The following is a 15,439-nucleotide window of genomic DNA, read 5'->3' on the forward strand; positions in this document are numbered from 1 at the left end:
TCGTATAATATAAACATGGCCGTCGTGTCCACACACACACAGCGTCCTTTCGTGTGTGTTTAGTTGAATTAATCATCACATACTGGCCTTAAGTCATCGCCGGGTAAAAGTAACAGGTGGACAGAAAATGTAGGCAACGGGGCAACGCTTTAATGAACAAAGTGGCGGTTGGGATGTTTAACTGTTCATCTGGTTCAGCTTAAACAGGGGAGGTTGTTGACATCTTTAAAGTTGAGCTTGAAGACTTTTTTTTCCCTTTTTTGCTGCTAAAACTAAACCAGCTCGGAGACAGTCGTCACCACATCAAGGGACTTCCAACCATTGACTTTGTGTTTTTTTGCGAGCTAAGGAGCGAGATGGAATAAGCACCCCCAATGGAGATCGTACTTGAACTTGAGTTGTATCTTTGCAGCCAAGCTTGGTGATAACTTTGGACTTCTCGAAATCTACTTGTTTGTTTCCCACTGGCAGCATAGATATCCAGCTGTCTGGTTTGTTGGGATTCATTCACGACGTAAACTAAACGATGTTTCCCGTGAAACCCTCCAGACCAACCTTCAAATCATATCTCCCACCTGTACATGTAAGTATTCGTGCTGTTACGTGTTGTTTGTTGGCTGCAGGCAGCAATATTATTATTTTCCATTACAAGTTCGCCTGGTTTCTTGGACTCATTAAGGTCGCAGTCCCACCCAAATGTACTAGATTGGGGGACCATTTCCCCTCACTGTATATGTATCTTTTCCCTTTTTGCTTCCTTTATGATGAATTCCTGTTCTGTTCTTTAACTACATAGAAGTGTCTATTTGTATGTCTCTAAATGTTTTGATGAATTGAACAATGTGGACCCTGTTGTAAACAAGTGTAATGCTTAATTGGGTCGTCCACTCACAGTTAACAGTCTTTGTATTGAGTTTGTGCTTGAAATGTACTGTAATTCTGCAAACTGTTAATAAATATTTCAATCAATCAATCAATCCCACCCAAATGTACTAGATTGGGGGACTGGGGGTGCTGGCTATAGAACCAAAAACAGCTAGGAATTGTTTTAGAACTTAAGCGATGACTGACGTTGATTCCTTGCTGAATCTCGGTAGGAATTGACTCTAAAATAAGAATACAGCTATAGTCTACTCTAGCTGCTAGACTATTATGCTGAGGCAAGATCCTCAAGGGGATTTATTTATTTTATTTATGTTTTTTTTATACAGAAATGGATGTTGAATAAAATGTTGCAGCCATGCAGCTATGGGCATTGCTTTTTGTAATCGTGTGTGTGTGTGTGTGTGTGTGTGTGTGTGTGTGTGTGTAGATATTTTTGTATACACACACACATTTGAATTAGTGATGTTATTTCCCACGCTTGCCATTGCAATTCCAAGCCTAGCTCTGGTCCATAGCTCTAATGCGTTGCTTGCCTTAGACTAGAGCTATGGACCAGAGCTATTCCAAGCCTAACTTTAGAGTACTTGTCAGCTGGTGATAACTTCTATCTTTGGCTTCATCTTTGTAAATAGAGCAGCATGGAGGCACCTTACGTCACCGAGACGTGCCACATGATGATGTAACCTAACCGCTACAAAACAATCAGATGGTTATTTCCAATCAAAGCAATATGTGTGGCGTCTCGCCATTACAAGCTTAGACATTGATGAGCAGCCACATAGTGAGTTGACATTTTAATTAGCCAGTTCTATGAAATTCAGAACGGTTTCTCAGTTTATCTCTAGCTTTTGTGGGATACTCTCTGTCAACCCTCTAATGAGTCTGACACATCTTCCCATTGTTGTCTGATGATCTAACAGCTAGTGTTGTTTTCTGTTCTGTTTTCTCTCTATATAATAGACTGATGTGAGGAAAACCGCCGCACCACCTATGAAGAAGTTGGAGGCCAGGTTACTTCCAGGTGAGCCCTTTGCACAGAATAGGGAACGGAGGGGCAGTTCATTAAATCAATTAACCCATTTAGGGCTGACCTCAAAATTTAAAAAACTTCTTCTAAATCCTCCAGTTTTCTGAAATAAGTATTTTTACGATTTTTCAAAAATAGCAGACCTACAAGCTCATAGCATGAGCGTGTAGATCTGCTATTTTTCAATAGCTGAATTATAACATGTTTAAAACACCAAAAGGGGTTCCCGCCCAAAATGGGTTAAATGAATCAAACAAATCAATTGTACAAAAATAATCAATTTAAGAAACTAATCAATTTGATCTGGAAGTATATTTAGTAGACCACTTTTAATCTGGCAACGCTGTTTTTTGGTATAGTAGATAAACTTTATTTGCATACACTATAGGTCCAAAATACAAAACAAGACAAAAACAAACAATAAAACATAGAGATATCCTATCAGGCTATCACTCCATATCAATGGTATGTCATTATAGGTGAAAAAAACTTCTACAATATAAAAAAAATTCTTTCAATTTTGCTATTCTAGGAGAAACCGACGAATCCCAATTCCTAGCTTTTCAGTTAATGCATTTTGGGCGGGAACCCCTTTTCGTGTTAGCATTATACTATGCTTTAGCTATTGAAAAATAGCAGATCTACAAGCTCATAGCGCGCCAAACTGTTTTGTTCCCTCAAATCCAGTTTCGTGCATATAGGGTTCAAGAGCTATGGCCGCTGTGCGCCCTCATTTAGCCACAACCTGCAAAACTGTGACCAAGTGAACCATTAGGGCCGATTCATACTCTTATTTTAAAGCCGAATAAAAGTCGGTTCGGCTCTGTAGAGCCTACAATGTGACGTCATTTGAGGTTCGGGGGGGGGGGGGGGGGGGGGGTACCGTCCTAAAGTCGTCTCTTCGGTGCTACTGAAACTTTCTGATGAGCCGAAATCGGCCGAAACAGAGGTAAAATAGGAGTATGAATCGGCCCTTAGAGCCCTCCTCAGTTCACAGGGTTGTGCTCCTCCAGATGATCAAAGCCAAGAAGCAGAGGCACAAATACTGGACAGTTGACATCACCCAAAAGAGCCAAAAATAGTGGACAGTTGACCCAAATGAGCCCAACCTTCATCCAAGTCAAGTGGCACGGATTAGTCCACAGCTGAATATTTTATTTAATATATATATATATATATATATATATTAAAAAAAACCTTCCAAGGAAGGGACTGCAGTACTGCACCTGAAGAAGCTCGCGGTGAAACGCGTTGTGCTAATAAATAAGTTGATGCAGTAAGTTGTCCGTCTCTGTTCCCTGAGTGTGCAGTCCCTTCCTTTTTTTTGATGTCTATGCCTGCTAACTAGACTTGCACCTCCTACGGGTCTTTTTGGATGTGCAGGAGTCCCTTTTTTGTCTCACATATATATATATATATATATATATATATATATTAGTGAAATTCCATGTCTGGATAGCTTAAAAGTCTACACAGGAATGTTTTTCTTCAGCAGAGAATGTTTTGCCCCGCCCAAGAATTTTGGGGCAATTTCCTTTTCAATGTCAGTGTCCCATTTTCTGTGAACTCTACTCATCATCTGGATTTATAGTAAACACGTTAAAAAAAAGTGAAACACTGACTATTGTTCTGCCTTGTGACCGTGAGCTCAGTCCCCGTGCTTTGAACTGTAAACCCTTCTGTTATGATGGCAGGTGCTGTAATATAATTTTCCACTGTCGCTGTCTCTGGAAGAGCATGTCAGCTAAGGTTGTGGAAAAAATGTCACTGTGGCAGCAACACTATTTGCATGAGGAAAATCTGGAGACTTGGCTAAGCTCTCTATGCACCTTTCTGGTCAACAGAGTTCCAGTCTGTCCACTCTGTCCTTACGTCTCTCTCAGTAGTAGTCGCCTATTTAGAAAACCCCTTTAACCACTTAAACCTTATATACATTGTATATATATTATTATATACTCTAGCAGTGCTGAATGGTTAGCTCCCAGAATAGGGACATAGCGTCATGTGGTGGTTAAAGTGGTTAAAGTTCGGAATCATACAAAGTGGATGATAATATGAAGCCATCACTAGATTCTTAAAGTTAATACTGTGGGCAGGTTAATTATTTTACCATCTAGGCCTGCTTTAAGTTCAGTTGGCACTTTAACTGGGACATGGCAGCTTTCACTTGTCAATATGCAGTATTCAGGATTTGACTTATTTCTGATTCAGTGCAAGATCTGGACAATTGTCTTAATTTGGTATCTGGTAAGAGCCTGGTGACCACACATTCTGTACTATATTGTACAGTGTGCAACCACCTTAAGTCTTATGGCCGATTTATACTCCTATTTTACCTCTGTTTCGGCGCTGTAGTGCCGAAATGATTTCGGCTCGTCGGAAATTTTCAGTAGCACCGAAGAGCCGACTTTAGGACGGTACCCCCGGCCTGACATCTTTGAACATATATTCTTTCAGAGCGAGTTTTTAACTCAAATCTTTGCTTCTGAGGGGTCTCTGGAACAACATATTTTCAGAAATGGGTCGATGTATTTGGGTCGCCAAATACATCTTGTTTTGGGGGTCTTTGACATGAAAATGTTTGAAAACGACAGCAGAAACACAGCAGAAACATGGGGGTTTTCAGAAAACTGTCAGGAATTAGAAGGCATTTGTAGAATCGTCCTCGGGTCAAAATGGGTTAAGGGAACGAAACATTCTCTGTCTACTTGTTTGGCCAGTTTTTAATGTTGAATTGTTCTCCAAAACAAATACAGCCATATACCAATATCCTGAGGCTTACTAGGTTTCACCCATCATTACAGTAGTCCTCTCACTTGATGACGATGCCTCTGGCATCTGGCTTTTTCTTTTCAAATGCACATTTTGGTCATGGGTGGTATGGCCAACTTGGAAGAATTATCAAAGTTTATACTATTATGTAGTATTCTTTTCTGTTCCATGTTCAAAGAAAGGAAATGTTAACTGGAAAAATAGGTTCATATAAAGGTATTCCATTATTTGGACAGTTACACTTAACAGCTAACAACTGCCTTAGTTTATATATGATGTCAGTGTAAAACATGACACAAAGTGATTTATAGTTTTCATCATTGTTTCTGCAGGTCTGAAAGTGTTTTGTTTCCCCCTATCTTTTGGTGGCATCAGTTTGATCTCCTACAAAGTTAGACCATTCTTCCCAGGCTCCCACATACATAGTTTAATACCCTACTTTATTTTGCTGTTGCTTCTTGTGCTTATCTCTTGAATGTGTACTTGTGGTTACTTGGACCTTAGCCACATGATGCTTTTGATGATGATTTTTTTTTAATATTCTTATTTGCTTTCACCAGGGGAGATTGTGGTTAATGAGGTGAATTTTGTGAGGAAGTGCATCGGAGCAGACAACAGCCACGATGACCTCTGGGGAAAGCTTGTATGCACCAACTTTAAGGTCTCCTTTATCACCCACGATGCCCTACCCAAACAGGTACTTTAATTATACATTCTAGTATCATTAAACCGCCCGCTAAGGTCTTCTACTGCTGGCCTGCTCGCTTTGCCTAAAAAAATGGCAACTAAAAAATACGGGGAAGCAGCTTTTTGCTTCTACGGGCCATCGGCATGGAACAAGCTCCCTCTGTACCTTCGTCAGGCAGCCTCTGTAGACATTTTTAAAGCTCAGCTCAAGACCCACTTCTACAACATTGCCTTTAAGTGATCTTATATTTTGTGTTATTCATGTCCTCACTGTATTGCACTGCTTGTTTTTTAATGTCGTTGCCTTGCTTTTCTTTTATGCTTTGCTTTTATTTTATTCTCCATTGTTCTGTAAAGCACTTTGAGCTGCATTTGATGTCATGAAAGGTGCTATACAAATAAAGTTTTATTATTATTATTATTATTATTATAATCTGCTTTTGTGAATGTCTAAACATGAAATGAATGTTGAATATTCTTCCTGTCAGTGTTGCTCTAATCTGTGAACATTCCTGTGCGGCTCTTAACCTCCTGACAGTGTTAATTATTTAACTGGCTTCAAAGGTGAAAAGGCAACTTGAAGCCATCATTTTGTTGTTTTTCGGACCTGTGTGACCCGTTGATCGCAGAAGACCCACTTCATCACTGACTCCGTAACATTTTGCTGACGATTTGGCGCACTTCCTTTTAAGAGTAAAAGTCGGAACTGCTCAAAACAAACAATTCATGTTTTAGAAGGTCACTGTTGTTGTCATTATGGCTCTTTCGTGAATCTTGCAACGTATTTAAACGCTTCTGTATCTGTTTCCATACGCTACTATATGGTCTTCGTCTCAGATAAGGTTCTCAGAACCTAATTTGGGCCCTGATCAGGAGGTGGTACAGCACCTCTACAAGCACACAATGCATTGATATGCCATTTGTTGTGAACTTGTAGATTAGACTATTTTCACTTTTAGGTCCCCCTTCAGAGGTGGTTCTGGTTAACCCATTTTGACCTGGGAACGATTCTGCAAATGTCTTCTAAATCCTGACCTGTTTTCTTGAAAAAGCAGTTTTTCTATGTCAGTCATTCTCAAACACTTTCATGTCACTTTTCACGATTCTTCAAAAATAGCAGACCTACAAGCTCGTAGCGCGCCACTTGGTGGCATGCTATGAGCTTGTAGATCTGCTATTTTTCAATAGCTAAAGCATTACATAATGCAACACCAAAAGGGGTTCTCGACCCAAAATGGGTTAAACGTGAACCAAAATAAATCACAGAACTTCACAAGCTATGCAAAGTTTCAGGTTATGGAAGGTTCTGCGTTATTCTTCATAGTCAAAATGAGGCAGATTTAAAAATTCTGAGGTGTTTGTCTTTGTTTTGCGTTTTTCACCACAGAGGTTCCAAGTGGCCCACTGTCTTCTTGGAGAACATGACGTCTCCCTGGCCTGTCTGGAACAAGTGGTGACAGGTACTAACTCCTGCTGCTACCACGTTTGCACTCTTAACCAAATTATCTAACAGTCGCTGACAAGTGTTGATGCAGTTGTTCACCATAAACACGAGACTGTCATTGGTTATGTACTACTCTTAGGAAAGGTATAATGTTGTATCACTAATTGACTGTTTGGTAATGTGACAATAATCTGTCAAAGGTTTGGTAATGTGACATCTAAGGTGCTTACATTACTGCCCCACTTCTTGCGATCTGTGTTTAAAACCCGTAGATGCGTTGTTTTCAATAAAAAAAATGTGTTTTGACCATTGGAGGACAGATCCAAGATGGATGACAGATTCCGAGTGAATCAAAACACCTTTTTTTTTATTTATTGAAAACAACGCATCTATGGGTTTTAAACGCAGATCGCAAGTCAACCTGAGAAGTGGGGCAGCAATGTAAGCACCTTAGATTTTGCATTTGGACATTTATAGGTCTGCGGGCAAAACATTTAACACCCATGGGTAATGAAGGCTTAGACTCTCGTAGAGAGGGATGTGAGTGATGTGCCGTAGAGAATCTAAATCTTAGGCTATGTCACGACTATTTCAGCGTAAAATAAATAATTGACCTAATAATTGACCTACCAATCACAGTGCCACAACCCTCTGAGAATGATACTAATACTTGTAGGCAGGCAATTACTTAAATCCTATATACTTTGTTGACCAGAGACCCCCAGGAGTCTGTCATTCTTTTTTTCCCCATCTATATTAAATCTTTTCGCCAAAAATTGACAATGTACAAGCTTGTAGCTTATAGATCTTTGTTTCACCTGTGTACTCTCAGAAGCGCATTGAAGTGAAGTGGGCAATGGGCATAGTGTGTGTGTGTGTGTCACTGTTAGTCTCTTCTGCCGTCATGCAGGACTTTCAAATTATTGTAAATACAACAAGAACATAGTACTCTTATTATGCATATCGCATTCTCGCCGAGATATATTTCCGAGTAAAAATAAAAAAATTATAATAATAAAAATATATAATATAAAAAAAAAAAACGAATGGTTCAAGGCCATAAATTAAGATTTGAGTGCCAACCCTAACCCTGAATGTTCGGGGACAGCCTTACTACTGAATAGGTTTTTTTTGTTGCAGTCAGGTCTGGTTGGTTGCCATTCAGTGGTCAGTGATGTGATGACCGCTCCACGGATGAGAACACAGCCCAGGCGTTGGACAATGACCGGGCGGCCTAGTTAGGATTAGCCTTGTTTATATATCTCATTACTGTCGTGTGCTGACATAGCAAGCCTAATCCCTCAGCGATGTTGTTTTTTTTTGTGTTCAACTGATGAGGCTTTGTTTCCCCCTGGCTGTCCCTCAGACAAAGGTCATTCTGTGCTAGCGACGGTTTGGCAAAAACACTCATAAGGTCAATCTAATTTGAATGGGTTACTTCACTTAATTTGTAGACATTCCGCCTCTGACCCGTATCATTTTAAGATTTGTTATACACAGATTCATGAACCCAACCGTCCCTATTCTTAGGCTTAACATTCCAAATAGAAAGTTCACAACGTGTTGCAATGTATTCTGAGCTTGTAGATCTGCTATTTTCGACAGATATTTAGTGTACTGTAGTGCGAGAACAGTAGTAATAGTACACTTGGGAATCTGGTCAACTAAGGGGTTAAGTGGTTAACACAGCAATGCAAGGTTCTTTGTAAGGGTGTACAAATACCTTTAAAATACAATTTATAAATACACAGTGCCGCAAAAGCGCAGATTTAAAAGCGTATTTCCCGTCTCCCCCACTTCTGCTTTGACTTTTCAGTCGCTTAAATTTGTCCTACTGTAAATCAAATTAATTGAAGCATATGGCTTGCTGCTTAGCAGAAAGGACATTAAAATATAGTAAAAGATCACACCTGTGTGAAGTGAGGGGCGCGCTTATCATCGTACATCATCATGATGTCTATTTGCTCAGACAGACACTGACGTAAAATTCTCCATTCAAATCCTTTGTGTAGGACGAAAAATCTACACTAATAGCTGAATATAGGAGGGGCTTAGCGGCCCTCAAACAAATGGATGGATGGAATGGAAATTATTATGAACATATGACAGGAAGCGTAGTTGCGGAATAGTTGTCTGGCTTGAGAGCATGACCAGCTCAGTGGCCTTGTGGTCAGTCTCCGCCCAGTGGTCGGGAGGTTGGTGGGGTTCGATTCCACTGCTGGGTTATAACAAAGACTATAACAATGAGACCCAGTGCCTCCCTGCTTGGCACTCCCATTTAGGCCTGACGTCAATTTTAAAAAAAATATTTAAAATTCTGACGGTGGTCTGAAATACCTCATTTTTCTGTATCAGTGGTGCTCCATATTTCTTGTCAAGGACCCCAAAAATGATATGTAATTGGCCACCGACCCCCATCTGAAAATATGTTGTTCCAGGGACCCCCCAGAAGCAAAGATTTGAGTTGAAAACGTTCACTCTGAAAGAATCTATTCAAAGATTTTTGCCACATTTTCACGATTTTTCAAAAATAGCAGACCTACAAGCTTGTAGCGCGCCACTCGGTGGCGCGCTATGAGCTTGTAGATCTGCTATTTTTCAATAGCTAAAGTATAACATAATGCTAAGAACACCAAAAGGGGTTCCCGCCCAGAATGGGTTTTAATGGGGCTTTTTTTTTTCCAACCCTTCATGAAAATGTAATGATCACTTCTTCTTTTCTGGTTCTGGATAAAATCATGTGCTGCTGACCTTTTCACTTGGGAGTTCTAATACGAACTGCCAATGCAACAATAACACTGTCAGACAATTATTCAACTATTCATGACATATCCCTGGCAGTTTAAATGCAAGCACACAATAGTTGCCACATTGGTACAGAGTTATATACAAATATATTACTTAATACTTCCTGTTCAGTTCTAACTATTGCAGACATATGGGTCTATCAGCATTATTTCAGCTCTGTTATTTTCCTCTGTTCCTCCTTCCTAGTGAACGACGCCAAGGGGAAGAGGAAGGTTCTGGGGTCAAACCAAAAGCTGAAGTTCAGTCCCACTGAGCTCATACTGTACTGCAAGGACTTTAGAATTGTCCGGTTCTGCTTTGATGAGGCGGGGCCTGAGAGTGCCAAGAAGGTGAGTGAACCTGGAGTTCCCCCCCCCCCCAAAGAAAAATGAATATTGTATTGTGGTGTATTGTAAATGGAAGCATTTCATGTTTTCTATTGAATCCAGTGAATGCATAATAGCCTCTTCTTCTAAAATTCAGCTCAGTGGGTTTTCAAAAACCATGTGTTTTGGCTGCTTGTCAGGATGAAGGAATGAGCCTTCTTCCTTATATTCCTGTTCTTAAACATTTAAACCCATTTTGGGCGGAAACCCCTTTTGGTGTTAGCATTATGCTATGCTTTAGCTATTGAAAAATAGCAGATCTACAAGCTCATAGTGCGCCACCGAGTGGCACGCTACGAGCTTAGTTGTAGGTCTGCTATTTTTTTTAAATCGACTGACATAAAAAGTCGCACATCATATACAGAAAGTAGCCAATCTACAAACTCACAATCTGCCATGGCCCGTTGTGAGCTTGTAGATCGGCTATTTGAACGTTAGACTATTTTGGAATGCACAGAATGGGGACAATGGGCTTCATGTGGTAAATTGAATCCTACAAATCTCTGCATAGGCCGTTTTCTTTTGGGTGTAGGTCTTTGCCCCACTAATCTTTTCCTTCCCGACCGTTCAGTTCCTTCAGACTTGTCCGCAAGCCAGCAAACAATGTTAATGGTTATCTCCCACTTGACAGAAACGCTCATGCATTGCACAGTGCAAACGTTGGTTTGGTAACTGCCACTGGAAACCACCTGTCTTATCTTTCCAATGAATACAATCAGCGTTGTGTCTTTGTTTTCAAAAATATCTTCTTTTCTCAAAGATAAAAAATCTTCCCTTCTTTACTCTTGCACTTGGAGACTCGATGAGTATCCACCTCTTTGCCTATTTATTAATAGGTACACTTGGAGTGGCATCTGCAATCTTATCAATTCATTTGGTATTATATGATTAAAATACATTCTTGAGCATAAGTTCTTCATGTTAAGTTAAGTGGTTTAATTGGCATAATATACATACAAGAAAATATACATTGAATATCAATTTTCTTTTACTTTGACCGGAATATTAAGCCATTTTGGGCAGGAACCCCTTTTGGTGTTTTAAACATTATAAATTAGCTATTGAAAAATGGCAGATCTACAAGCTCATAGCGCGCCACTCGGTGGCGCGCTATGAGCTTGTAGATCTGCTATTTTTTTTAATCGTACAAATGTGGCGCAAATCTTTGAATATATATTCTTTTAAAGTGAATGTTTTTAACTCGGGTCTAAATAGGTTAAGTATATTGTGTTATTGCCAAATGAAATGGTAAAGGAAGGTATTTCAGTCGGTATCATATCCAACAGTGCTGCATTGCTCTGGCCCCTTCTAAACACTGAGTCTGCTGCAGTCCTTTTCAGCGGGGTTGGGTTGGGTGGATGTAATGCTGCCTGCATGTTAATGTCGTTGCCTCAGTGATCATCTTGGCAACGACTGCCGCTGCCTAACAATTTGAGTGTAACATAATCATTTCACATTGTGACTCTGACTCATGACTCCGAGGCAGATTAGAGTCACAGATGTTTAATTTTTCAAAGGAAAGCTCTGCTCAGACAGCCCTGTAGATCAAAGTGAAGAGTGGCTTTTAGTAAGAAGGTTGACTTGTTTTCACCAATGCCCCCATTTTTTTTCTTTTTGGCTGAGGAGGAGGACTGAAGGCGAGTGAAGGCTTTTCCTTGTTACGCCATCTCAGTCAGCTGTGTCTGTCATGGGCTGCTTCTTGTGGTAACTACAATTTAGGGCCGGGCAATTAAAATAAACCAATAACCGACTTAATCTTGCTCATGTAGGCCAGGACACCTGGCGTAGCAGTCCTGGGCACTGTCTAGGCTCAATGCAGCCTGACAGAGCACTGCCTAGGCTCTATGTAGCCTGACAGAGCACTGTCTAGGCTCTATGTAGCCTGACAGAGCACCGTCTAGGCTCTATGTAGCCTGACAGAGCACTGCCTAGGCTCTATGTAGCCTGACAGAGCACTGCCTAGGCTCTATGTATCCTGACAGCACTGCCTAGGCTCTATGTATCCTGACAGAGCACTGCCTAGGCTCTATGTATCCTGACAGAGCACTGCCTAGGCTCTATGTATCCTGACAGGGCACTGCCTAGGCTCTATGTATCCTGACAGAGCACTGCCTAGGCTCTATGTAGCCTGACAGAGCACTGCCTAGGCTCAATGTAGCCTGACAGAGCACTGCCTAGGCTCTATGTATCCTGACAGAGCACTGCCTAGGCTCTATGTAGCCTGACAGAGCACTGCCTAGGCTCTATGTATCCTGACAGAGCACTGCCTAGGCTCAATGTAGCCTGACAGAGCGCTGTGGGTACAAATCCCGTTCTCGGCGAATAAATCTTAATCATCTTGTGTAGAGTAATGGAATAATCATGAGGGACAGGTGATATACTGTATATCAATATATGGACACTAAAACTAATTCTAGTTGATTTGCAAGCCGATCTGCAAGCTTACGCATCACATGACACATTGTTACCCTCTAGATCTGTTATTTTCACTTAAAATAATCATTCATTAATCATCATAATCAAGGCAAGTTTGAACCAACCATGATATTGATTGTCTCCACCAGGCCGAGGATGACATGCCACAAATGTTTCCCCCAAATCAGCCTCACGGTGTCGCTATAACAGGCCAATTCCTGTTTTTAGCTATAACTGCATCGATCTGTATACAACTTATGTATGCGCACTCCCTAGAGGCCATGGAAAAACATTGTCCCTGCATCCCTCCACATTTGCCGGTTATAGCGCCACCATGAGGCCGATTTCTGTAAAACACATTGCTTACGGTATGTTAGTCGCACAGATTTCATCCAAATCTCACGCTAATTGGTCCACATGATCTCTGTAGTCATGTGATCAAGACGAGTCTGTTAGATTTCTCAGATTCTACACTGATTGGCTTACACACTATCTCTATAGTCATGTGTTCAAGACGGATCTGTCCGATATATCATTTTCCATCCTAATTGGCTAACATTGGCTTTCAATGTTTGCAGGATTGCCCCGTTTTGAACAAAGCCTCAAATCACCCACTTGACATCCAAGGCAAGAATAAATGGCACCCTTTTCACATTGGCCTATTATAGCGCCACCAGGAGGCCACAACCTGACCTGCCCTGGTGGAGACCTGTGCCGATGGGCACTTTATCTAGTTTAAATTCATATTACCCAGCCCTACCAGCATTATTCTTTAATTGAGTTAATTCGGGAAATTGGACATTAATGTCTCCTCCCTGCTGGGTTGAGAGACATAGAGAAAAGCACAGATGTTGCCAGCCCCTGCGAACATGTGACAGCTTTAAATTCACCACCACAATATATGTAATGCATGTCCTCCCCGTGTCCCCTAGGGTAGTTACCCTCACATGTTCTCCCCGTGTCCCCTAGGGTAGGTACCCTCACATGTTCTCCCCGTGCCCCCTAGGGTAGGTACCCTCACATGTTCTCCCCGTGTCCCCTAGGGTAGGTACCCTCACATGTTCTCCCCGTGTCCCCTAGGGTAGGTACCCTCACATGTTCTCCCCGTGTCCCCTAGGGTAGGTACCCTCACATGTTCTCCCCGTGTCCCCTAGGGTAGGTACCCTCACATGTTCTCCCCGTGTCCCCTAGGGTAGGTACCCTCACAAAAAACATGCAGTAATCCTGGTCTCTAAACTATACCTCCCCCTGGCCAGCAGGGGGCGCCTGATGGAGGGGAAAGGAACTGGTCGGAATAACGTTTTCCTTCCACGTGATACGTCCGACCGGGGAAACTCTCCCTTGTCAGGTACACGATACTAGGTTCATGAAACGATTTCTTCACAGTGTTTTCTTTCTTTCACGATTTTCTTTCACGATACTAGGTTCATGAAACGATTTCTTCAGTGTTTTCTTTCACGATTTTCTTTCACGATACTAGGTTCATGAAACGATTTCTTCGGTGTTTTCTTTCACGATTTTCTTTCTTTCACGATTTCCTTTCACGATACTAGGTTCATGAAACGATTTCTTCAGTGTTTTCTTTCACGATTTTCTTTCTTTCACGATTTCCTTTCACGATTTTCTTTCTTTCACGTTTTTCTTTCACGATTTTCTTTCACGATACTAGGTTCATGAAACGATTTCTTCAGTGTTTTCTTTCACGATTTGTTTTCTTTCACGATTTTCTTTCACGATACTAGGTTCATGAAACGATTTCTTCAGTGTTTTCTTTCACGATTTTCTTTCTTTCACGATTTCCTTTCACGATTTTCTTTCTTTCACGATTTTCTTTCACGATACTAGGTTCATGAAACGATTTCTTCAGTGTTTTCTTTCACGATTTGTTTTCTTTCACGATTTTCTTTCACGATACTAGGTTCATGAAACGATTTCTTCAGTGTTTTCTTTCACGATTTTCTTTCACGATACTAGGTTCATGAAACTATTTCTTCACAGTGTTTTCTTTGACGATTTTCTTTCTTTCACGAATTTCTTTCACGATTTTCTTTCACGATACTAGGTTCATGAAACGATTTCTTCAGTGTTTTCTTTCACGAATTTCTTTCTTTCAAGATTTTCTTTCACGATGATTTCTTCAGTGTTTTCTTTCACGATACTAGGTTCATGAAACGATTTCTTCAGTGTTTTCTTTAACGATTTTCTTTCTTTCACGATTTTCTTTCTTTCACGATTTTCAGAAGCAGCTTGGACTCCTCATGCATAGAAGGAAGCATGAGGTCAGTCCTCTCCCCCCCCCCCCCCCCCCCCCCCAGGTTGGCAGAGGAAGTGTAGGGCCCAGGCTTACATTAGATAATTGACACTGGGTGAAAAAATGGGTTGCAAAATCGTGGGATAAAAAAATCACCACCACAAAAAACGGCCCATAGGAACAAAAAGATCCCTTCAGCTCACTCCCTATCCACACTGATGCATTACAGGTTCAGCTCACTCCCTATCCACACTGATGCATTACAGGTTCAGCTCACTCCCTATCCACACTGATGCATTACAGGTTCAGCTCACTCCCTATCCACACTGATGCATTACAGGTTCTCCAATGTCTTTGAAGAAAGAGAATGTGCTTGAGATTAATTCATATTTATACACTTGTACGGGAAGATCTCCAAGAGGCAGAAGCTCTCCGAGCAGGTCCAGGAGATCCTGTCATATAACAGGAGATCCTGTCATAGAACTCCCGTCCTTGCCTCCCTGAATACAGAATACATTTTAAGATTCTAGTCATTACACACCGAGCCCTCCATGGTCAGGCACCTCCTGGTTGTTCCTCAGACAAAACGAATAACCAAAGGCGATGGAGCCTTTGCAGGTTTTGCCCCTATAGGCTATGGAATGAGCTCCCACTCCACCTAAGAACTGTGGACTCTGTGGACATTTTCAAAGGACTGTTGAAAACTCAACTTTTTAAACTGGCCTTTCCATAGCCGGCCTGGTTAAATGTTGATTGCTCTATTTTTACTCTACTTTTTCTTTTTT

General features: G+C 41.1%; 2 protein-coding genes across 3 annotated transcripts in view; one reads left to right on the forward strand and one right to left on the reverse strand.

Moving 5' to 3' along the window:
• Positions 1 to 15,439, reverse strand: part of atxn1l (ataxin 1-like) — a 303,220-nt gene that overhangs the window by 250,363 nt on the left and 37,418 nt on the right. The gene's annotated exons all lie outside the window — the stretch shown is intronic.
• Positions 28 to 15,439, forward strand: part of mtmr10 (myotubularin related protein 10) — a 132,597-nt gene continuing 117,185 nt past the window's right edge. For both annotated transcript variants that reach the window (XM_083758470.1, XM_083758469.1), the window contains exons 1-5: positions 28 to 583; positions 1,846 to 1,906; positions 5,245 to 5,381; positions 6,759 to 6,831; positions 9,810 to 9,952. In XM_083758470.1, the coding sequence (XP_083614596.1) occupies positions 527 to 583; positions 1,846 to 1,906; positions 5,245 to 5,381; positions 6,759 to 6,831; positions 9,810 to 9,952 (471 nt within the window). In that variant the 5' untranslated portion in view covers positions 28 to 526. The remainder of the gene's footprint in view (positions 584 to 1,845; positions 1,907 to 5,244; positions 5,382 to 6,758; positions 6,832 to 9,809; positions 9,953 to 15,439) is intronic.

This window comes from Protomyctophum parallelum (assembly GCF_964188405.1).
Source record: "Protomyctophum parallelum genome assembly, chromosome: 2".
Classification (NCBI taxonomy): Eukaryota; Metazoa; Chordata; class Actinopteri; order Myctophiformes; family Myctophidae; genus Protomyctophum; species Protomyctophum parallelum.